The following is a 26,205-nucleotide window of genomic DNA, read 5'->3' on the forward strand; positions in this document are numbered from 1 at the left end:
CACCTATTTAGTAAAATGAGTGAAGCTTATGTATTGGATGTTTTCAACTGATTGCTTCCTACAAATGCAGAGTGGAGAAAAGAAATGTCATATTCAGAAGCAGGCACCTGAGTGCAAGATCTAGGAGGGCAGCAGCTATATAAGGCAGGGGCAGGAGTGCGTGCGTGTGTGTGCGCGCGCGTGTGTACACACATACACGCATGAGCACACATGGCATTTGGCAGAGCCCATTTTGGGGGCCTAGGCATGGTTCAAATTAAAAGGCAAAATTTGTATTCTTTATTTAAAAGTGAACCTCTGTCTGTGTCTCATTTATGCTAATTTTTGTTCTTAGCATGTATATAACACTCCCTGCTCCCAAACACTAATTGCTTTTACTACTGCTAATTAAGTAATTAATAAAACTTGACTGTGAGGTAAATAAATGTTAATAGCACCAACTGGGTGGGGAAACACCATCATTCTCATTTGCAGGTGGACATATGGAAACATACACGTGTGGGACATACACGCGTGGATTTACAAGGAGAAAGGAGACCTGTAAGGAATACCATCAGCAATTTTTAGCAGCAAAACTGAGAATAACTTGAAAATGTTCTTCAGATGGGTAAAAAAGTAAAAAGAACAAGGAAAAAAGAAAAAAAAAATCAATCAATATATTCTGTGGAGGACTTCTGTTTAAGTGCCCATGTTTCAAAGGTCATTACTATTACTGTATCTTACTAATTCCAAACCAAAACTTCCCTGGATGATCCACACATTGTACATTTCACCTGCACTTGGAATTGAAGAAGATTCTGGACTCACTGCTATGGAATACAGTTACTTCATGCATTTAGAGCAAAACCATTTACTTCAGCAGGCTCCCTGCTGAAGTAAATTTAGGAAAATGCTGATTGCTTAGAAGCAGGATATACACTGACATTATCGCAAGAGTGTTGTTGAGCACTATTTAAACCTGATTTTTTTCCTGTAAAATGAAATTACAGTGGGTATACCTATTTCAGAGGCAGTGTGTATCATGGGAATACACCAGATTGGGAGGTAGGGGGCCTGGGCTCTGGGTCCACATGACCTTGAAGACTAACTTTTTTGGGTTGGGCCTCCATTTCCTCGTCTGTAAACTGAGTTACTGCATAAAACCAGGCTTTTGAGAGAATAGATGTCCTCGCTGCTTCATGAGATGGGTTGTCAAGTGCCACTTCAATCCTTCCCTGAAGCTTAATGGACACCACACCCATCAGCCTCTCTCCTTCTAAGTGGCTGTCACTGATATATCCCTTTCTCTTCCAAGGATTCTAAGACTTCTGTAAAAAGAAAAGCCATTTCTGGAAAACACTGGTCATAGACTAATCAAGGATCTCAATATCAAAATATCATTAAAAGACAAGGCAGGTCATTAATTGTGTGACCAACTCAGGCCATTAATAATTAGAGGCCAGTAATCAATAGGAAGTGGTGAGTTCTGTGGCAAACTGAATACTTCAAGCCTTCCCACTAAAGATATCTGGATTCAAACATTTTAAATCGGGGTGATGGCTAAACAGTTAATGTAATTACAGTGACTCGAGCCCATTATCAGAGCTAGTTGACAATGGCAGGATTAAGTGCTCGCTAAAGTCCCTGGCATTTGTGAAATTCTAGGGTCCAAAATAAGACTGATTTTGAGAAAGCCTGACTCCAAATCTACTGAGTCAACTTTGACTCCACACATGTCAGAACCTCCATGTTCTTGCTAGCAAGGTCTGGCAATGCTTCCAGAAGTTTCAAGAAATCTATTGGCTACCTTGCTCTTTGTTTCCTGTGATCATAACTAGTAATGATTAGATTTCAATCCATCTCTTGATTTTCATAGCATCTCTTCTGCCTGCAGAACTATAGTGGGGAAAAACAATAAGTGATTGAATGGGATCGTGTAGGCTCAATGGTACAGAGGACAAGAGCAGGCATTTGAGTGAAATAACTGTAAGTTAAAGTATGGGCTTTGCCACTTCTAGCAGGTGGAACTATGGGCAAATTATTTTTAGTCCTATTTAACAGGGTTGTGGTGAGAACAAAACGACTCTGCGCATTTAAAATACCAGACATGGGGTGTGACGCCTTGTAAGTGCACAATAAATATAAACAGACCCTCTTCAGGGAACCAGAGCCTACACACGCCATTGCTAGACAAGTGGACTCAGGTGGCCTGACTGCCCTTCCGAACAAGGGAAACGTGGGAGTTTGACGTCCTTTCAGTTTCAAGCTACAAAATTGTGTTCTGTTCGCATCTGAATGGCTGTATTGCTAGGTTCAAGACACAAGAGCCTTATTCTATGTTGGTGAAGAAAAAAACACCGTATAAATACTCTAAAGAACCTGCGGATAAGCCTGAGGTTGTTGATATACTGTGAAAAATAACTGCAGGGAAAAATGTTTTTCCTTCCAAGTTTGGTTTTAGTAGTAAAAAAAAAAGAAAAGAAAAGAAAACAAAAAGAAAATAAAAGAAAAAAGAAAAACATTGAAGAACCTAGGAGAGTTACATTTTCAGCTCGTATAATTGACTTAATGAAGATAAAATATATTTCAGACAAAAATATGAGTTTATCTCAATTATTGATTTCACTCACACTTGTAGACTTGAACCTATGATTTGGAGTCATGAATGGAAGTGAGCTGGGTTTAATACTGTCACTTTAGCATTATTGATCTAAAGAAGGGACAGTCTGCTCTCTTAAGAGAATCTACAGGGTTTTCAGATAAATTGAATTACTTGACTAGGGCAGTATATGTACATTTAACACAAACTGATAAGTTTATGGAAATCATTTCTTTCCCTATCATTATCGAGAAAAGAAGTACACTCTGTTACTTCCGGATGCTTATCTGAGCCAATTCAGGATATGTCATGAAAAATGCTTTTTTGGTTGCTCAGAGAAGAGCTGAAGCCATGGCAGATTTGCCTGTGTGTCGGAACAACAGATCTATTCTAAAATTGAATAGTTACGACTAGAATTTCACCTCAAGAATGATTTTTTGTGACTTGGATAAATCACTCAAGATGTCTCGTTTTTACTCTGTGCCTCTTTAGGAGGCGTATCTTCTTTGGAATTCCTTTTCTCATCTGCACTCGGAGTACATTTTATTACCTAAGTTGTGCTCTTAATTAAAGATGTTCGAGTCTTTTTGCAGCCGTTTTACAGTCCCTATAAAAACCGGGAGGCACACATTTCTGCAGAACATGATTCTTTTGGAAGAGAGCCCTGGCATTTCTTCCCACCTCACCATGTCCCTGAGGTGTGCTATCTCACGGTAGCATGTCTAGCACCTTCTTCTGTGTCTTACTGCTTAACTGTACCAAGGTAGATTGATCTGTTTACTAGTTATTAGCTGAATTTGTGTAGCTCTTTTTTGTGTGGCTGATCTGAACAGTCCCATTTTCCTTGATATTGTACCAAATGCCTTCCTCGTCTCTTTCCTGAGGCACTGTTTAAAAAGACAGGCATGAGAAGTCTTTTAATAGTTACACATAGAGCTGCAACAGTGCTCCCTGCATTTTTTAAGTTTGAAACTAAATGAGCACAGAGTTTCCAATAGGAGAGCCATTGAGAAATTAAAGCCTTTGAAAAAAGGCATTAAAATATGTTGTGAAACAAAGTGTGAGCTCTGCTTCAACATCTGTTTCTCCTCTTCTTCCACAATAATATGTCAATTTATTTTCAACTTTGCATGTACCCAGAACAAAGACTTCACTGTCAGCTTCCTTAGGTGCAGCTGTGGGACTAAGGTCTGTTCGAGGAGATGTAAATAGGGAGGTATAAAAGCTTTTGGAAGTCTCTCGTAAAGGACAGCTGGTGTGTGTCATTTACACTTTTCATTTTGTTCAGCTTGTCTTCCTTCCTGCTACCTGGAATGTGGATGTGATGACTGGAGCTAGAGCAGCCATTTTGGACCATGAAGTAACCTTGGAAATGGAGGCCATATCCCACTGAATAATAAGATAGAAGCAACGGATGGCAGGAACCCCATGGACTTTATGAAGCAGTGATACCATACCAGCCCTGTACTACTTACCTGTGGTTTTATATGTGACAAAGAAATAAAGTTTTAGCTTACTTAAGCCACTATTATTTTTGTATCTCTGTTACTCATAATGGAACCTAATTCTAACTCTACATAAGTATACTCACATCTCATCGCATTATGTGATGTTAATTTAAAGCCTGAAGCAGTTAACATCATTTGTGGCAGGAAGCATGATATTTTGATGAAGCAATTGGGGGAGAAAGTCTAGCAAAAAATATTATCATCATGCCTCTATAGTATAAATTTAAAATAATACTTATTTGAGTATATCCATAAGAAGTAGTCAATCCCTAATTAAATGGTTTCCAATTAAAAAAAAAAATCAAAATGACCTAAATTGTTTTGCTCTCATTAATCACATCCTCCTGAATATGCTACATAATCTAAGATTTCCTTGTATAGAGGAAAGTTCCATCTCCAGAGATGTAACTCAGAATAAACAAAACCTGAAGGAACTAGAATTTAGCCTGTGTGAAACATTATGGAAAGAGATAGGGAAGGTTCGACAAAATTAACCTAACCAGCCAAATTTGGGCAATTACCTGTATTTACAAACTCTGCTCCAATAACATATTACATCCTCTGAAGGCAGAATAGGGACATAGCAAAGATGTAGGTGTAGAAATTTCATGCTCAGAAATGATCATTTGTTTCTTTCCTCCAACTTTATCAGGGAATAATTGACAAATATAATTGTATATGTTTAAAGTATATAATGTGATGATTTGACATACATTGTGAAATGAATGCCAAGATCAAGATAATTAACATATTCATCAACTCACAGTTAACTCTTTGTGTCCATGCATACACACACGTGTGTGTGTGCATGTGTACGTGTATGTGTAAAGAATGCTTGAGATCTAATGTCAGCACCTTTCAAGTATACAGTATTGCCATTTATTTTATATTTACCACCAGCTGATTCCTACATAAACTTCTCCACCTACTTTCATAGGCGGACCGCAGCAATTCTGGGAGGCAGGCGTTATTATTTCTATTTTACAGAAGAGGAAAAGGCCCAGAGAAATTAAAGAACTTCTCTAACCTCAAAGATCTCTTGCTGAATTTTTGGCTTCTGTTAATGTTGTCTGTAAGAAGCTGTTCGTTTTACAGGAATTGGCGGAATCCACCAACTTATTCAACGTTTGCATTTACTAAGTAAAAATGATAGGTTTTCTACTCATCTGGGCCCATGGAAACATTTCATCTTCAAAAGGCTTTCCATTACTTTACCAAGAGTTTGACTTTAATGATTCTATTGGTCATTGATGTCACTTCACATGCCATCTAACACACACACAATTTTAGCCTAAGTGAATAAATAGGAAAGTATTGCATCTATCAATCACGATTTCCTAGTTTGACAATATGAGTTCCAATCTATTCACATAGGCACTTTAAAAATAATAAAGCCAGAAAGTGACCTACCTTTTGAGTGAGCAGAGCTTGAACAACTTGGTTGGCTACCTTTAAAAAATAAAGAAAAGAGTTGATGTTTATAATAATGAGACTATACGCAAGGGCACTAATTTACCAATACGTTTCCCACAGCTTATTGTAGCTAATTAGATCCTCGTTGGCCTCTTTTCTCTACTTCTAGGGGACCTGATTCTTTTTACTATAAGCCTCTCTATCCTTCTAGGTAATACTTTGCTTTTTCCAAAGGTGACCTTGTTGTTAATTAAGATGATTAGTCTGGAAAGATCATTCATACCTTGACTTTCACATCTCTGTATTTGGAGAAATAATATCCTTTCATATGTAAAGGGCTCCGAAAAGGCTAAAAAATGTAATAGTGCAAAACATGATCCTAATTAACTGTACAGTTTCTACACTTTGCTGGTGTACAATGTCCTTTGCCTTTCTTTTCTGTTCTTGTGCTGTGTGACTATTTCACCATGCAAATCTTCTTGTAGTAGAGTTAGGTTGAATGGTGGAGACAACTCATTGTTTCCCATAAGCTCCTCCTTCCTCCCCCATGTCTTCATTTATGCCATCATTTTGTCATTGTTACCTGTAATACTCTGGAAGTTGTTTACTCCAACATCCATTTTCCCCTTCCTCCTTACTGACAAACCCTGACTTTTTTGACTGGTACATCAAACTGCATTTCCTAGCCCCTCTTTTAGCTAATTGTGACTTTGTGACAAAGTTCGTGCCAGTGAGTTATAAGAAGACTATTTTCTTGGGCTTACAGAAAGTCTCTAAGAAGCAAAGGGCTCACCCTTTTCCTCCTCTTTTTGTCTGGGATATGAAAGTGATGGCTGGAGCTGCCTTGACAATAGAAGTCACACATTAAATATTGGGCAGAAAAATAAAATGGGCTTGGTTTTGATGGTGCATGGAGCTGCAATGTCTATCTCTGAAGTTCAGTGTGTGATGAAAATAAAATAGCCACAATTATTTTGAGTTTCTTCCAATGGAAACCCCAATATAATTCTTACTAATATATTAACAGCATGCTAATTCTCTTCAGGTATCAGGCAGCTTGGGACAATATGAGAAACTGGGCACCTCTTAGCCCTAGGCGGTGACTTCTGATAAATCTAAGCCAATATTGGAAATTCCATCCCCCTTCAATGACTGGCTTAGGAGTGAGCTTGTGACACAATGCCAGTTAAGGGCCACATGTAAAACCAACAACATATCCCTGGTAGTTCAAGGATCTGGCATTTTCTCCAGATAATCATTCATCATTTCCATATCTATTTTTACTACGATTTCTTTTTCACCTGCCGATTTCAAAAACACTTCACAAAGAATCATTTACTAAATTTCATCAAAAATTTGAAGCTTTATACCCACATGGCTACTACTGATAAAATTAAGGTAGACAGATAAATTATGTGGTATTTTTCAGCTGCTATATTAACATTTAGTGTCATAACTGAAACTGACAACATTAAAGATCAAGGAAGAATATTTAAGCATCCTAGATATTAGTTACTTCTGTTCATTCATTTCATCCTTCATTTATTTAATATAAATTTTCAGAATATTTGCAAAGCTAGATGACTAGGATGTGTTCCTTGGTTTCAGAGCGAGCATAGCTGGTAGGAAGTTGGCAAGAACACAATTATAACACAGTGTGATAAGCATGTAATCATCTTGGTAGTTCTCACAGTCAACCAAAGGCTGAGGGATACACTTTCATCTTTTTCTCTTGATAACAAATTTATTTGGGTTGATGCTAAATTATGTGTGTTTGTATTCCTGTTTAGGATAGTGGGACAGATTACAGGAGAATGTTTTCATGGAGCTTAATTGTTTCTTGCCTCAATATTGACAAAATAGCACATCTTTAACAACAGTTTGTGACTGGTAAGTCTCACTGAAAATTAAAATATAGGCTGTCATCACCTTGTGGTTAGGGGGCATTCATACCACAAGCAGTAAATGACTAGAATCAGATTACCTATAATTGATTAATTGAATAGTACGCACAAGAGGGATTCTTTTTTCCTACCTGAATCCATTCCAAATTTACATTTTTTTGACATTAAATAAAAAAGAAAGACCTTTCATTAGTTTTTGAAGAAAAAGTATTATTAGGTTTCTTTTTTCAGTTTTTGTTTTTTAGTCCAGACCAAGTTAAAGAAGCATACCTAGAACTATCATAGACCAAAATAAACCATATTTTCCTTACCTGGTACTTTTTCTTTTTCCTTTATCACTTTATTTATAAATAATCAGAATGGTGATACATGTTATTTAGCCCATCCACACTGACCAATAGCATAATCTTGAAAACCTTAGTTTTAAAACATTCACTTCAATTCATAAATAACTGGGAATTTAAAGTCAAACTATGTATCATCCATTTTATTCTTTGCAAATAAAAAACACACAGAAGAATTGAACTATTCATGCAGCTTGAATCAGGAACAATATACCAAAGTTAATTCACATCATCAATAACTTCATTCTTCTGGATCTCAAACTTTGGATTTGATTTACATTCTCATAAAACTGCCCAATATCAATATTTTCTTTTCTTCCACCAAACTGGCCCCTCACTTAAACCACTGTGTGGAACAGTGGCCACATAAAATAGCTCTCTACATGATTTAACAGGAGATATAAATGAATATCCTAACTGGAACAGCCCTCAGGAGTAAACACGTTCCTTCTATCTTTGCAATCAAGTATTTTGCCTTATAGGCTTAACAGACTTTATCTCTGACACAGTTCCTTCTGGCATGTACTTTGGACAGTTGTTTGCTCTACCTGAAAATTGAACAAAGGTTCACAAACGCAGTATTTCTTTACCTACTGACATGGGTTTTATTACCCAGAAGGCCTCACGGGTTCTTTGCAGAAAAACAGGCAACTTGCACCAGTGCTTTCCTGGGTAATGCCTATAAAGACAGTTCCTGGGTTTTGTTACTACTTCTACCTGCTCAGCTTCCCTGATGGGCCAACAGAACAGCTGTTTGGAGCCTGCAACCTCTAATGGGCTCCTGTCCTCATCATAACATTACACCCTTAGCACTTGGGTGGCAAATAATCACACACCCACAGGCCCAGCTAATGAGAACAAATAACTTTGAATGTCACCTGACAGCTTTCCTCTCCAAAGGAAGGAAAAATAGCAGCTGGTCTGGGCCAGGGGGAATTGAAACATACTGAGCAAAGCTGACAGCCCTGAAGCTCCGGGCTTGTTTTACAACCACCCTTAAGCTCTCTGTGGAGACCACCTCACTTTGCTCTAGGAGGCAAGCAGGGCTGCAGGTGAGACACAGAGGCCAAGGAGAAGGTCCGGGTACATCTCTCCTTTCCACTCAGTAAGAATTCTCTGTCAGGCCAGCTCCTCTGACACCTGGCTGATGGAGGCACGTGCCTTTGCTCTACTTCCCAATCACAACTGGGGTCACAATTCCTCTTAGTTCTCCCCTGGAAGGGGTGGGCGGAAGGAGGAGGAGTCAGGGCTGTGGAGGTGTCTGTGCTTTTATTGCAAAGCAGTCCCTGAGGCTGAAGGAGAGGGAGCCAATTCTCACCACCTAAGGAAGACTGGGGGCTTGGGGCAGGTGAGGACTTCAACAGGCCCGGTGATTGACAGTCCTCTCCTCCTGCCTAGTGGTCTCCCACTCACACTTTCACCTGCTCTTTTATCAGTCAAAGCAAGGCTCATGTCAGCAAGGTAATTTAACAATGTGTTGGAAAAGTACAAGTTCTGGAAAATGTGCTTTGAGGAAGATTTCTATGCTTTTTAGCTTGGTTTATTGTCCCGAGGAACATTGGGGCAGAATCACAAGAAAGATTCGGGTTCAAATACGGCCTGTGTTGATGATTATATACTGATATGTACGGGGGTGGGAAGGGGCAACCTCTAAGTTATTTTGAAAAATGCGTGAGATAATAGTCATAACCAGAGAAACTGACTTGGACAGTACCTGCTATAAGGCAGTCACTCCATCAATATTAAATCTACATCAGGTCACTGGGACTTCAGAGAATAAAACCCATTTTAAGGTAAGCAGTTAAGAAAGGTTTGAGAATAAGGGGTTTTATTTGTAAAGAGATGAAGTGTGCATGTGCACAAGTGCGTGTGTGTGCATATATGTGTCTAATATGCATGTATAAATATAAACCATGAAGCACCTATATTATTTATGTACCCTGTAAAAAAAAAATCCTGTAAAATACTGGGAGTGGGAGAAATTCATCTAAACATATATGTGGGATTCCAGAGAAAAATTATGTGAACATCGATTTGTGGCTGATCATCTCCATTCATTTATTTAGTCAGTCAACAAATATGCATGAAGGACCAAGTATGGGCCACACAAGAGTTGTGCTGGGTCTTGGAGAAATAGTGGTGACTAGAACATTGGTGCTGCCCCACGGTGGTTAGCGTCTAGGGCAGGTACAAGAAGCAGATCATCTGTCGACGTCATGACCCACTCATGAAATGAGCATTTGAAGCACGTGAGAGTCACAAACAGGATCATCTTCCATCTACATCTGCCAACACATTGAATTTAAAGAGGACTTAGGGCCCAGATGTGGGATAGGCAATGAAAATGTCCTTATAAAGATTCCACAACCCAGTCTTGGCATATAGCATAGGAATCAGTCAGAGAAGGAAGAACTGTTCTTAACCTACTTCTGCCTTGATTTAGTCTATGCTTAAAAGAAATTCTGGTGCTCTTTTCTGAACTCCATCTGAAGGTCTCGTTTTCCCTGCCTTTGTGCTCTGAAGTGTAGAGCGTAGAGAAGTCGGGAAGAACTCCATCATTGCATCCCTCACTGACCGTGCAGAACTCCGGCCAAGGCCGATGGGCTGAAGGGGAGGCAGGTTCTCTGACTTCTGTGTACAAAAGCCTCACCTGGGAAGTTTGTTAACACTGCCCATTTCCTCACCCCGTCTTCTGCTTGAGAAAGGCTGAGTTGGGTCTGGGAGTGTCTTCATTTGTAGCAATTGCCATACACCTTTCTGACACACAAGGAGCCCAGAAACACAACTTGAGAAACACTGAGATAGGGTTTATGTTTGCCATTGAGGAATGTGGGTCTGCTGTTCTTCTGTCATCATATCCAAGTTTGGCAGAGCTTTCATTCTCTTATGGAAACTTTCTAAAAAAAACTTTCCGAGACACAGTATTCAGAGCACATAAAGGTACCTGAATATTATAACCCGTTGGGGAGCTTTAAATAATTGTAATTCCCGGGCTCCACTCTAGACCAGAATCAGATCTGTCTCTGAGGTGGAGACCGGCCAGCAGTATGTTTTTAAATTCTCCAGGTGAGTAAGTCCAACAGGCAAGTAAAGGTGAGAACCACACGCTCTTCTGGATCTCAAACTTCTCCAGCAACAGCTCCTTCTGCTAAGATGCCCTTTCAGTTCTGCCCCATCTCCTGCCCGCCCACCGACCTCTTGTCCTGCCCCTTGTGACTTGCGGTGTGTTGTCCAAGTTTCCAATATAGCTCATTTCCCCTGTGGGTTACCTCAATTCATTCCTCTGTGATTAACCAGGCCCCTCACTTCTGCTAGGCCGGCAGCACCGTGAGTTTCTAGGGCCTGGGTGAGGCATGTTTGTAGGACATGACTGAATCCATCTAAATGCAAAGCAGTGGTTTGAGACGTTATTTTATTTATTTTACGTGTCTCATTACCCTTCTCTACGTGGGAATGGATTGGTGTTCAAGGAACTGTAGTTAAGGCAATAGTGAGAATAAATAGCAATTCACTGCTTGCCAGTAACCTTCTCTGTCAATTGGTTAGACAAAGACGTTGGACTCAAACATTAAAACCTCAGATCCCCCAAGGAAGGTCCGGATCATTCTTTGGTTTTGCCTTTGGATCACAAGGTGAGGCAATGAGGAGCTAGGTAGCAGTAAAGGTGACGTGGAAGTATGTGCATGCATGTCTGTGTGTGTGCAGATTTGTGTGCATGTATCTGCCTAGCAAACCCTTGTGTATCTGTGGATGTGGGTCTGCTTCCTTCTGAATAAATACAGCCTTTCATTCGAACACACAGAGGGAATTTCTGATTCCCAAGTGTTTTCCCCAAATCTTCAATATGTTCTTCATTGCTCAGAAAATAACAAGCACTGCAAAGGGGATTGGAGAATATTTTAAATTTATATTTTATCCACCTGTGTATGTTTTCTGAAACCCACTAGCCAGGAAATAACTTACAGAAGACCTTACCTTGTTAGTTTGTCTAATTAGTATAAAACGCCTTGAAAAGAATTTCCAGTTGGCAATATTACTACATTCAACTACCCCTTTGAGAGTGTTCTCTTACAATGTGTGGAAAAGGATTGTCTACCCTCATGCAATTAGTTACAAAACAACTGGCATGTGTAATCAGGGGCCAGTATCCATGAATACAAAACATTTGTATGGCTCAAAGGTGCTTCTTTGTTGCAAATCACCTCTTTGGCAGCAGTTAATGTTTGCAATTGAGAACAGAGAAACTCTCCCTCTGAAAATTCAGGGTTCAGTGGAAACTTCATATAAAATGATTTTATGGGTGAAAACTTATGTTTTGCCAGCGTGAAACCTTTGGAATGCAGGGATGAGGAACATAAGGAAAACAGACTATGAGTTCCCTTAAAGAAATGCTGTGAGCTTTTTGATTGATGGGAAGGGGTGATTTGCAGGAGAATCGTGACAAATAAGATGATTCCGTGGTGTGATTCACATAAATTTGACTTCTGAATACAGATTAAGTCTCGTAGGAAATTTCTGTTCAGGAGGTTAAAGTGAAACTTTGCGGATCAATGCCTATGACCCAAGGGTAATATTTGTTCCTTTAAAAATCCTTGGATCTATGTGGTCTTTCTTGCCCTAAACTTCGATTGGACCAAGAACCTGGGAGACAGGGGTGAGAAGTGCTGAGCTGGCCTCACTGGACTCTGAGTCATCATTTTTCCTTTCATGTCAACTTCCTTTATACTGTGTTTTCCTGAAAATAAGACCTAGCTGGAAAATCAGCTCTAAAGCGTTTTTTGGAGCAAAAATTAATATAAGACCCAGTCTTATTTTATTTATAGTAAAATAAGACCCGGTCTTATATTATATATTATATAATATAAGACCCGGTCTTATACTAATTTTTGCTCCAAAAGATGCATTAGAGCTGATTGTCTGGTTAGGTCTTATTTTGAGGGATACTTGGTAGTTATTCTTCTAACTTTGGACACTGTAAAAGATTGTTGAGCCTTTTTAAGTCCTGACAGGGCAGACAACGGCAGACACCATTTTGTTCAAGTAACTGACATATGTCTGGAAAGATGAAACAATTAAAATATTAAGTATTAAACAATTTTCTGGGGACATTTTGCGGGTTCTTCACCCACATATAGTAATTATAATGCAAAGCGGTCTGTGTGATGAGCCAGCAGCTCTGGAGGGCACGCTGACACCAGGAGATCGCCAGGCACACTCCTGGAGTCTCTGGTTCTGTAGCTCCGGGCTGGGGCCTGAGAATTTGCATTGGTAACAAGTTCCCCAGTGAGGCTGAGGCTGCCGGTCCAGGGATCATAATTCAAGAATCACTGGTGTAGAAGAACACTGAACACAACTGGGAGTCTGAGGAGGGAAGCTACTTCCAGTTTGAAGGGACGAGAGAAGTATATGGTGGTGGTGGTGATGCCAGAACTGGGATTTGAGCCTGTGGTCTTCATAGTATAACCCGTCACCTTATGGGCCAGTGGGGAAAGGATTAGGGTGAGAGGAGGGATAAGAAAGATCAAGAGGAGTTTGTTGGAAAGGATTTTCCCAATTGTTAGTGAGGATAAAAGGACTGAAGATCTACTGCCAGTTTCTGCTGGTAAGGTAATGGGACTCAATTAAATGTGGTTTTCCTTATTTTCTTAAAATCTGTGTCAGCTATGTTGTGACAGCTCTCAAACTAAATCTACTAGAATGGTATGTACGAGTTTTACGGTATTGGGCAGATGGCTAAAAAAGTCATTCCATTAAATTAATAACTCCAATCATGAACAAACTCCCAGCAGAGAACTGTCAGTGAGGCAAATGGCCAGTCCTGGCTGGATGATGCAGCAAAAGGTGTGATCAAAAAATATAGTGAATGTTTAAATAAAAATAATTTATTACAGTAAAAGACACTTTGCCATTAATCCCTCTCAAAATACTCCCCCTCATTTCAAACACACTTATCCCATCATTCCTGCCATTTTCTGAAGCAGTTCTGGAAGTCCTCTTTCATGAGTATCTTTAGTTGCACTGTCATGGCTGCCTCGATGCCCTGAATCTATTCAAAATGTTTATCTTTCATGGTCATTTTGACTTTGGGGAAGAGGCAGAAGTCACATGATGTCAGATTTGGTGAATAAAGTAGATGAGGACACATCACAAAGTTTTTGACAGAAATTGCTGCACTAGAAGCGATGTGTGACATGGAGCATTGTCATGATAGAGAATGAAGTAAAGACACTCACAAAAGAGGACTTCCAGAACTGCTTCAGAAAGTGACAAGGACGATGGGATAGGTGTGTTCGAAGTGAGGGGGAGGATTTTGAGGGGGATTAATGCGAATGTGTCTTTTACTGTAATACATTTTTTAAATATAAACATGTGCTGTATTTTTCGATCACATCTCATATATATTGATGGCATGATCCCTGACAAGAGTGTGAGGGGAATGGCTGAGAGGAGAATGAGGGTCCTGGGTACACTTCAATTTTCCACTCACCTTTCAGGAATTCGGAAACGCCTACCATCTTTGCCTTCATCTCTTTGTTTTCATCAAATAATATTTTCAAGTTTACTCATGCATGGGCCCTGTCTTCTTCCATTCTCCTCAAATTTTCTTCTTCACGTCTCTTTCTCTTTTTGGCTTGTTCTCTGTGTACTGATTTTTCCCCTCTGGCTGACAGCTGTGAACATCATCCCCACCTACTCTATCAAGCATTTGCTTTTTCAGAAATGGTAGCCAGTTGGCGATGCAGCATCCCTGACACAGCTTTTCTCATTCACAGGCTGGAATCACACTTGCTGGACAGAAGGAATTTATCATACAGTGAAGCATACCCCAACCGTGCCCCAAGAATATTGAACAATAACCCAGAGGGATTTACAGATACCTGTATAATGAAATAGGGAGAAGAGGAGAGAGGGAGAAGTAGAGACTGACTGACCTTCCTTCTCAATATATGCACGTTTACCACTTTCCTTTGAGGACAGAATGCTACTGTTCGGTGGAGGCTGGAACAGACATGTTTTGAAGATCTGACTAATGAAATCCTAAATAGTGTGGCATCTTATCAAGAACCTCTCCATTCCACTTACCTCATCTAGACATCTCTCATACTGCTCCCGTTGATTTTCATTTTCCAAAGCCAATGCTGAATTCTCTGCCTGCAGTAAGGTACAAAAATAATACAAATAAATCAATGAAATGTTGTATCATATGACAACTTATTCAATACAGTTACTAAATATATCTCTTCAGGATCCAAAACAACCTTTTAGAAGAGACTTTGACAAGTTTGCTCTAAGTACTATTATAAATATCTCAGGGATGACTTCTGCCTTATCATCTTGTTTCATAAAAATACATTACCACTTAAAGAAATGTAAAACTTGAACAGGTAGAAAATCAAATCATGGCTTGATGCGAGTGTCTTCTATAAAAGGATGACAACGTTCATTTCATTCTATGAAACTGTAAATATAAGAAATGTCTTAATCCACTTCATTACAACCTGTCACACTTTTCACAATCCAATATTTGTTTAGACCATAGAAAAGAATCTCAGGTAAATTCACAAAAGTATAATTCCAAATGCAAACTAAAAATGTTGCTTTCCTTGTTAATCAAAGACATTTGAATATAAGAATATAATGAGAAATTTAGAATAATTAAAAACTGAATTATTCTTGCCATGTGTGTATCTGAATGCCAAAGTGGTTGGTATAAGATACTAGGTTGAATATGGTTACTCGGTTACTATGTGGAATCATAAGGGGAAAAAAGTAATTAGTATAAGCATATTCGATTTTAGGAGGAGCATGACATGGTGGCCTGAGAACTGCCCTCCACATTGGGTGACTTGGGTTCACTTCAGCTACAGTGGGCCCAGCCTGAATCCTGAACTGTGTTAACTCTTCCCATGGTTGCAACAGTGACCACCCATCCCACTCCCCAAGCAAACTTGTCTCTGCCTGCTACCCCTTCACTACAACCTTCCTTCCTTGACATTTGAAAGGGGTATACAGAACTCTGAAACAGTTTTTTACAAAACTATGGTATACTTTTTAGGTGGTACATTAATCACCATTTTTCCATATATTGTCTTCCCATCAAATTATTTAAAAAATTCATTTGGAAATAATTTCAGACTTACAGATGACTTGCAAGAGTGGTTTGAAAAACTGCCACCCTTTCCTCAGATGCACCAATAGTTAACATTTTGCTTATATTATTCCCTTTCAGTGTGTGTGTGTGTGTGTGTGTGTGTGTGTGTGTGTGCGCACGCGCAACTTGAGAGTAAGTTTCAGACATGATGCTCTTTATTCCTAAATGTTTTTGAGGGTATTTCCTAATAACAAAGACATTCTCTTATACAACCACAGTTTAGTTTACAAATTCAGGAAACATAACATTAACACAATAATACAGTCTAATCAATAGTCCTTTTTCCAATTTCATTCATTGTCCCAATAATGTCGTTATAGTAAATGACTTCCAGTCCAGAATACTATCCAAGATCATGCATTGCATTCATTTGTCATTCATGATCCTTTGTCTTTCATGCTGTTGACTCTTCCTTTCTTTTTTTCCTTCCTTCCTTCCTTCCTTCCTTCCTTCCTTCCTTCCTTCCTTCCTTCCTTCCTTCCTTCCTTCCTCCCTCCCTCCCTCCCTCCTTTCTTCCCTCCCTCCCCTTTTTCCTTCCTTTTCAAAAAGTAGAGGCCAATTATTTCTGGAATGTTCCTTAATTTGGAGTTGTTTCAAGTTTCCTCACGCACACATGGCAGAAATAGCACAGGAGTGATGCTCTATCCTCAGTGTATCACATCAAAATCCCACGTGTCCCATTATTGGACATGTAAACTTTGATCACTTGGTTAAGGTGGGGCTTGTCAAATCTATTCACTACAAAGTTACTGTCTTTCCTTCTATAATTAATAAGTAAATTGTTGGGAGGTACTTTGAGATGATGAAAATATCCTATTCCTCATCAAACTTCCATCTACTCATTTTCGCAAGCATCAAGTCGTCCCTAAGTCAGTGGTTCAGCACTTTGGCTGCAAATGATGGTTTCTGCCATTACTCTACCTATATTTATGAGTTTTCATTTAACACAAGAAAGTGCCTTTCCTGTTTATTGATCAGGAAGAACACATGGATTCTCATATTATTGAAAGGCTTGTAAATTGTTAGTCAGTATTTATTTTGATGCTCAAATTGCCCCAGCTTTGGGAAGGTGAACCCTGTTAAGCTGTGTCCTTTTGACCTGTTTCCATAAACTTAAAAACACTTTCTTCCCTTTTGGGCACATGGAAATATTCTAGGTTCCTTTGGCTTTTTCCCTGCACCATCTCTGAAATTGGCCATTTGTTCAAGGAATCCTGCTTCCTTTTAGTTGGGAAATGACATTCAGAAACTAAGATCTGGGTGTTAACATGTACCAATTGCTACTGAGGAGTCATTGCTCAGTTTTTTTTTTTGTTTTTTTGTTTTTTTCCATGTAACTTGAGAGTAAGTTTCAGACATGATGCACTTTATCCCTAAATACTTAGTCCCTTTCAGCGGAAGGATCTCTCTCTCTCTCTTTCTCCCTCCCCTTCCTATACACACACACACACACACACACACACACACACATCAACCCCCCACAGAATTCTTCCTTTTTCTGTTTTTTTATTTGTATTCCCTTTTTCTAGAGCGTGGGCTGCCAACATCATTATATTCACTTTTTTCTTTAATCCTACAGTGCATACAAAGTTGTTAACAGTACAAAAAAAATAGTACGAAGAAGAATTCACAACGTCTTTTTAGACTGCAGGTATATAGCAAAAATACTGTGTTTAGAAGTGACCAGACTGTCCACTCGCCCACAACCCTTCAGTGTGGTTGTGCTATTCATTTGAATTCAGTTCAGTTCATTGGTTTCTGATAGTATTCAAATTTAATTTCTCCTCTTCCTGTTGTTTTCATTTTATGTTTTGAATATGGAAAGCGTTAATGTGATTCCAGAAGCCAAAACCATATTAAAAGGTACACTCAGCGAGGAGACACTCCTGTTCCTACCCCTCTGCCCCATTCATATCCACATTTTGCAGATTCTTTAATAGTGCTCACCATTCCTCTTTGTTTTGTCTTACTTTATTTGTTGTTATCTAGTTAAAAATGATGTCACTCCCTCCTATTACATTTGCGATACTCATCGCTGCCCTCTAACTCCTTTTTCGTACTGATGCTCTCGCTATGTTCTTTCTACTTTATCAGAGCAAAGTACGTTCGCGTACTATTCTTTCACTCTTTCCCTTCTCCTTTTTTCAGCCTCTTTAATGGATGATGACAGGGGAGGTTGGTCTTACAAGTCTCTTCTTTTTCTATAGCATCTTGAAATTTTCCCTGTTCCTTTTTCCTTTCACAGCCACACCTTCAAATGGCACCTCCCTTTTGCTTCCTTCTCCCAGAAACATTGCCTCTCTGAGGCAGTCAGCTCAGGCCCCCGCACTCTTTCAAGGCCTGCCCTACAGCCAGCACCGGGAACCACCAGTCTGAACCTGAGGTCAGTCCTGTGCACCTGCGATCAGAGGCCTCATTCTGGAAGTGCTTCCTTCTCACCCGCTGCTACCACCCTCGCCTGGGACACACAGGCTTACCGCCAAAGTTCTGTGAGCATTTGGTGTTTATTTTTCTACTTACAGGAATCTGAGGTTCTAGTGTTCTGTTTTCTGGTAATGCAGAAGGCGTGGGTTACGTGTGATTGTATTTGTTCTTCTGATGATTTGAATTTTTTTGACAGATATATGGAACGTTTCAGATTTAGGCCAGTTTGTCACTTAGCAATGAAATGATTGAACTAGGATGGGACACGAAGTTTGAAGAAAAGTGTTGAGGGAAAATCTGTTTGGAAGTGCTCTTGCTACCGTCAGATAACCTTGATCTAATTCTAGTTTAAGTCCCAGGATTCAAACTCCTGATTCTTCCCCCGGTTTCAATTTTAATACTTGGCTTCACCCTGGTTCCTCCAGGCTCAAATCCCTGCTTTAGTCACCCATCCCCCCCAACACTCCGATTCTTCAGGTGAGAGTCTGCCATGTTCTTTGTGGTCTCTTCATGGACAGACGTGCTACACAGCCCAATCTTCTACCCTCACATGGATCATCAGTTTGAACTTCTAACGTATCCGTTATGCATACATTGCTTCTTCTCTTTATTGCACACCTGAACTAAACTGAAAGCTCTTCCTGGCTGTCGCTGTTTTCTTCAGGGATTGCTTTGGCCTGTTGTGTTGAACCTCCTCCGTACTTGCAGCTGCTGGTGTAACCTCTCATTTCCTTGCTCAGCCCAGGTGGGAGGGCTGGTTGCAGGTTCCAGTTCCATTTCATTGTCATTTACCTGGCAATATCAGGTTGTGTAACCCTTAGCAACCCATCCAACTTTGCTGTGTTTCCAGTTCTTTAGCTAATATATGAAGGGAACAAACTAGCCAATTTACAAAGTGACTTCCCATTTAAATATTTGGAAACACGGGGAAACCGCTGGAATTCCGATTCTATAAATTCACTGCTTTCTTTGGAGAAATTTAGGTTTTGTGAAGTTTGCTGGTTTTAGTAAGGTAATGGCACAAAGGATAATGGGAAGAGATAAAGGAGAGAATAGCAGTGCCAGTTTACATTGCTTTCACTTTAAATGTCTTGGAGGAATGGATAAGGAAATAAAGCTGAAAATGGGAATGCATATGGGATGTCTATATCTAGCCCCTACTCACAATATCACATTGCAATAACACTCCCATCGATCTGTGCGGATAATTACCATCATTACGCCGTTTACATTACTTGCCTCACACGTTTACACCTCTGACAATCTATTACGGGCAAGTAAATTAAATATCTAAGGGGTGCTGGTAAAGATACAATAGTCACATTTATGGTTAATGTGCTCAGTTACAGAGACCAATTTAATTGATATAATTCTACATATCCCAGGGGACAATGGCGATATTACCAATTATGCCAGTGAAGTTATAATAATTTTGAACTCGTGCTTTTCTTTAATCCATTTGCACTTATTAGAAAGTCAGGATTAACCTGCTACTGACATGAGACAACTGGGAGAAAAAGCAAGGAAAGAAACCTTTTAATTAAACGTGATTTAAAGAAACAGTGAATACTTGTGTGTCAGGAATGGGAAAGGATAAGGCAGAGAGAGGAAGGGAAAATGTAGGTGTCACCACTGAGAATTACAGAAATGACAACACAGGTCTTTTCCACATTACATAAGGATTCTATTAAATCAGTATACCCAGAGGATGTAATTAGAGCATTCATGTAAATATAACAGTGAGTCTTTGTGTTCTGCTTTTTCTTCCACAACAATCAGAAACTTTTTCTAGACTGAGTCCACGGTTTAGAGGATTTCCTGCTCTGTGTGGTTTCCTCGTGACTCCAAATGTTCCTGATTTCATCTTTAAAGTCCTCAAATGTCTTTATAAAATTGAAGTTTCATAGAGTAAATCCATATTGTTTTGTATTACTGTGGAGAATGGGTCTGAATTTATATATATGTAAATTCAAATATATATGAATTTATATATATTTAAAGGAACTGTGCTTCCCAGAGGTCCTGTTCTGTGCATAGATGTACTGGCCAGAGCATACAAATGACTGAATAGACTGATGCTTCTAAATTGCTGTTCCATATTAATTATCTAAGTGCTTCTTAAGTTTAAAAATCTCACCATACTATAAAATGGTTTACTACATCTGCTATGTTTGAATGTTTGTGTCTCCCCACCCCCAAATTCATATGCTGAAACCCTAATGCCTGATCTGCTGTGAGCACCTTTGGGAGGTGCTAAGGTCATGAGGGTTGAGCCATCATGAATGAGATTAGCATTCTTGTAAAAGAGGCTCTGAGAGCTTGCTAGCCCCCTTCCAGTATGTGAGGACACAGAGGGTAGGTGCTGCCTGTGAGGCGGGACGAGGGACCTCACCAGAACTCAACCATGCTGACCCCTTGGTCTTGGACTTCCCAGTCTCCAGAACTGTGAGAAATACATTTCTGCTGTTTATAAGCCACCCAGTCTGTGGTATTTTAGCACAGCAGCCTGAGTGGACTGACAGAACATCCTTGTCCACAGAGCATAGGTAGAATAGTTTCACACACAAAAAGTTCCCACTGCATAAAATAACAACTCCACAGTAGACTTTTTACCTCAGATACTCTGTCCCTGCTCATCTACCCAAACTTATATTTTTGCTGCTTGAGAGCACACACCATCTCAGGTCAAGCCCAATCTCTTTCTCTCATGAGGCTCTCGTTCTCCTTCCCAAGGCTGCACCTTTGCTTCTGCTGCTCTAGCCTGAAACATATTTCACTCTCCCATTGGCCATTCTAAATTCCACCAATGTTTTGTGGTCTAGATAGATGTGAACCTGAAAAACTTAAATGGGGGCACATACTTAAATTTTAGAAAGTAATTTCAGATACACAAAATGATTTTGAAACCATTACAAAGAATTCCCCTACTCTTTTTCCTCTGATCCCCCAAAGGTTACCTTTTTACCACACTTGCTTTATCATTTGTTTACACCTATCTATAACCAGACACATATTAAACAAACAACAACAAAAAATTGCAAATAAGGTGCAGACATGATGCAACTTTACTACTTAATACTATGAAGTAGATTTCCTGAAAAAAATACATTATCCTCCATAACCAATGTATAGTTAATAAATTCAAGAAACTAGCAGTGATACAATATTTAATCTCAACAGACCTTGTCCAAATTTCACCAGTTATCCCTCTGATGTCCTTATCTAGTCCAGGATCCAATCCAGGTTCCCAAAGCTGCATTTAGTTATCATTTCCCTTTGGTCTCCTGAAATATGGCATAGTTCTTTTGTCTTTCATGACCTTGACATTTTTCGACTACATAGGCAGTTATTTTGGAGAATTTCCTTTAATTTGAGCTTGTCTGATGTTTCTTCATGGTTAGATGAAGTATTTTTGGCAAGAATACCGCAGCAATGATACTCTGTCCTCCTTGGTACAGCACACTAAGGGCCACATGATACTGAGTGACCCCATAACTAGTATGTTAACTTTGATCACCTGGTTAGGTTAGGATGTGTGAGACTTCTCCACAGAAAGGTTATTAATTTTCCTTTGTAATCAGGAAATGTCTTCTAGGAAGTTTCTTCAACACTATGTAAATATCTAAAGTTTTTGAGATTATTCAAATATCTAAATATCCACATTTTTGTTCATTAATTTTAGTATCCATTGATAATTTTTTTTTGTGTAACCTCAATTTTTACAATGGTTCACCAAGTAGAGATTTTAAAAATTCCACTATTCTTCCCAGGTTGATTCGGTTGAACTCTATCATAAGGAGAGGCTGTGCATTTTAACAATTAATTATAATCCCTTCAGCGGAGATTGACAATTTTATGAACATTACTAGTCTTCTCCATCTAGGCTGTAAGGCCTTTGAGACAGGAATCATGCCTTATATGGCTCTTTTGAAAACAGTCAGATTTCAGTTAGTGCAAGTATACTATGGTTTTGGGACAATAAAATTCATTTTGACATTTATATTTACTTAACATCAATGAGCTTGTGCATGCAGTGTAACAGGCATTTTTACCTATGCCCTCTCAGTGGTGGTCATACACACACGTGGATACATTCTAATGCATTTTTTAAATAATATCTTATAGACAAATGAGAAATTAAATAAGTGATACACAATTTTTATTCTTGGCATATGTCAATATAAATTTGATTTATTATTATGGTATCTGGAGTTTTCAAACAAAAAACCAGTGTACATTATCTGACACATTTTGACAACTGGCAGAATATTTAAAGTTTCTACTTCTCTCTATTGAGCAGTATGGGAGACTAGGTTTTTGTTCCTTACTTATAAATGTTAATTGCACTCATCACTAGTGTTCTCATAGTGGTAGGTTACAGAGAGTTGCAAATGCTTTGCATCTCCTTGACTCTGGGATGGCATTCCTGATTTGCTTGACCAATAGAATGTGGCTGACATGCTATGTGAGGGACTTCCAAGGCTTGACCATGAGGTTTTCAGATTTTACCTTGACTTCTTAGAACACTAACTCTTGGAGTCTTGAGCTGCTATGTAAAAAGTCTGATATGTTGAAGTGGTATAAAGCACAGGTCACGTGGAGAGGCCCTAGATGATGAGATGCCTTGTGGAGAGAGATGGACCAAGAAGCACCGAGATGCCACGCGTGAGAAAAGAAGCCATCTTGGAAGTGGATCTTCCAGCCTGAGTTGACATCACATGAACTAGAGATGAACCATCCAGTTGTGTATTTTCTAAATTTCTGACCCACAAAATTGTGAGAAAAATAAAACAATCATTTTAAACCTCAAAGTTTTGGGTTGGTTACACAGCAATAGACAACTAGGGCAGACATATTTAGATGAACTAGAACATCAAAACACAGGGTCTGTCACAAGAAGGAAATAGTCTAAAAGAAGAAATAAATATTTCTCACAGTGACAGCTATACTGCAAGAGAATCAGAGCAAAAAAAAAAAATCTACTAACTTTGGATGAGGTAGGAAAGATATTCCTCGAAGAGTTGATCTTGACCTTTGATTGAGCCTACTCAATAGGCATTCAAAACAACAACAAAAGTCCTCACTGGAATGAATGAAAATGATATAGCTTTAAATAAAATACCAAGACAATGACATCTGTCTTGTACTAGCTGTCAGAAATAAATTATCCAGCCATGCCAGAATTCTAGGTGTAAATATCGTCCAATTATTATGAAAGTGAATTATGTCAGACACCAGCGCATACCCACTGCAGAGAGAATCCTGGATTCAAGAATGATGAAAAGGAACAAACTGATAGTGCGCATGTGAAAGCGATACAAATTGAGGAAGGGTAGAGTGGTGTGGAGGACAGGAGGTGGAAAGAGGCAGACATCCTCTGAAGGGAAAAAAGAGAGAAAGAGAAGAAAGAGTCCAATTCACAGTAACTAAAAAGGTTGGATCGCTGTGACAAATCCTGGTGGCAATAGCTGGATTTCCCAGCTTGTTGATAATCGTTCAACTCAGCAAACACAGACAGGTCAGAATAAGGTCAGGAAAAAGGTGTTTCTCTAAAATCACGGTTTGGCCCCAAAGGTGGGAAAGTGTGCTTCTTTCAGATTGCCATGCTGAATCAGAGTCCTGTGGCACTCTAGTTAAGCAGCACACTTGCTAACGATAGTCTATCTTAACAACTTTAGACTATGGGCCAAAGGATTTCAGATTCACCCTTCCAAGCAAAATACAGAAATCCACAGAATATCCCTAATGACATTGTAGTCTGTGCTGTTTTGACTGTCTGTAAAACATTATGACGAGAAAGAATCATGGGAGGGGCGAAGTATGCCATCCGAGCATGCATATTTTAATCTAGTAGAGTGATAGAAAGCCTGAGTACCAAGGACACCAAGAATTGGACCTGGACATTGAGTCTCCTTCCCTTTATCATCATCAAAACTTACAGGGTTTCTGGGTCATTCACTTTTTCATGTCTGGTCATTGTAGTGGCTGTGGGGGGACTAGTTGGCTAAAGGGTATCTCCCACTGACTATATTTAAAAACTATAGTCTCCATACCCAGGCAATGTTTAGGGCTGCTGTGCATCTTGGAGGTAATTTCAGGAAATAGTTGTAAGCTGTGCTCATCCACCACAGCAATAAACATGTGCACATGTGTGCCCATGCCTGCACAGATGCACCCTTAAATTGTCCTTACTCGTACACTCGATAAACCTTAGGGATGCCCAGTAAATCCAGGCCTGGCACAGGCACTGGGGACCTAAACCCAAATAAAATGGCATCCCTGTCTCAAGGAGTTCAGGATCCCATGAGGTGAGAACATCTTGTGCAACACCTGTCCACAGGTTCATTTTTGAAGAGTTGGCTAGAAAACACTTTACAATGAAACCTCTGGACCTCCAGAATTTAAATCCTTGGATGGGGCTTTAGACCAGTGGTTCGGAAAGTTGAGTTTACAACTGGATTACTTAGTATGCTTGTTAGAGCACAGACTGCTGGGTACGATTAGTGTTTGGATTCAGTGTATCTAGGGTGGGGCCCGTGATTTTACATCTCTAACGTGTTCTCAGGTGATGCTGATACAGCTGGTCTGGGGAACCATGCTCTGGGAACAGGTGTCTCAGATGGATCAGCTTCAGAATGAAGGTAGTTGTCACCCCTTGCTGCACCCTGGCTATCATCTTCTTTAACTGTACAAGAATTTCTTATTGCGTCTCTGCACTTGGAAGTGGTCACCATGTTTGTCACCTCCATCAGGAAGCCTTCACAAATCTCCTGAGGTGGTATAGGGGCTTGCTCTCTGCTCCCACAATGCACCATCTGCATGTTTCTAGTAGAGTACCTACTGTAAAATTTTCACGCCAGACAGGTAAACACACCATACAATTTTGTACTTTGCTTTCTCTTATTCTGTTTATCAGTTTGTCTCTCTTCCCCTACCTCAGTGATTCTCACTGAGGGGAAATAGCCCCTGAGAGTATATATTAGGGTGTGTGTGTGTGTGTGTGTGTGTATGCATGCGTGCGTGCGTGCGTGCGTGCGTGCGTGTGTGTGTAGAACAGGGAAAAATGTGTGTGATTTGGAAAAATATTATTTGATATTGAATTATATCTGGAAAATAATAAAAGGTAAAGCTTTCATAATACAAACAGAAAAAGAAAGCTCGATAATTTTCTTGCCTGTGGGGATAAACAAGAAAAAAAATCTATATATGGAGTTGGTGGGTGGTAGGAGTGGTAAGAAGGATATATCATCCTAAGAGGGGAGCATGAGATTCTAATGGTAGGTCACAGCGTGCTTTTATAATTTCCTTTTCCTTTTTATTTTTTTTCTAACGGAAAGAGGTCAGGTCTTCGAAGTCAGGTAAGTGTTTATTTTGATCTTGGTGCTGCTTCTTGCCTGCCATTGCCTGAGGCAAATCACTCGGTCTCTTTGAGTCTTCTCCCTGGTACACAGGAGTGGTAATAAATACCTATCACTCTTTGGGGGCTGAATGAGATGAATGTAAAATGGATCTAACATGGAGATTGGCCTGTTACAGGATTCGATCAATGTTGTTTTCCTTCTGTTCTTTGTAAATCAACTCCCACCTGAAACATGGGCAGTTCACAAGGGGAAGTGGTGTCAATCAGGATAGAAGCTGTCTTGTCGATTGGAAAGAGTTCAGACAAGAGAAGTGTAACCTGGGCCCTCACCTCAGTGTCTTTTAAACAACCTCACACATAGATTAGCTTCAGGCCTGACTCCTCTCACCTACACTCTCCCTTTTCCATCCTTTTCCCTCATTTCTTTTTCATCTCCTTATTCCCACTTCTAGCGGCCCATTGATCAACTACCCTCTCCCTATAGAAAACCCTGCTTCTCAGAGAGTACTCATAACTCTATTC

The 26,205-nt window shown here is 39.6% G+C and overlaps 1 protein-coding gene across 8 annotated transcripts in view; it reads right to left on the reverse strand.

Annotated features, from left to right (window-relative positions):
* The window catches only part of NCKAP5 (NCK associated protein 5), a 967,526-nt gene that overhangs the window by 189,394 nt on the left and 751,927 nt on the right, over window positions 1–26,205 (reverse strand). For all 8 annotated transcript variants that reach the window (XM_088794122.1, XM_088794125.1, XM_088794123.1 and 5 more), the window contains 2 exons: window positions 14,831–14,899; window positions 5,497–5,535 (listed from right to left, as the gene is read on the reverse strand). In XM_088794122.1, coding sequence (XP_088650248.1) covers window positions 5,497–5,535; window positions 14,831–14,899 — 108 coding nt within the window. The remainder of the gene's footprint in view (window positions 1–5,496; window positions 5,536–14,830; window positions 14,900–26,205) is intronic.

The sequence above is a fragment of the Rhinolophus sinicus genome, chromosome 17 (genome assembly GCF_057876585.1).
Source record: "Rhinolophus sinicus isolate RSI-liver-muscle chromosome 17, RSI-T2T, whole genome shotgun sequence".
NCBI classification, from domain to species: domain Eukaryota; kingdom Metazoa; phylum Chordata; class Mammalia; order Chiroptera; family Rhinolophidae; genus Rhinolophus; species Rhinolophus sinicus.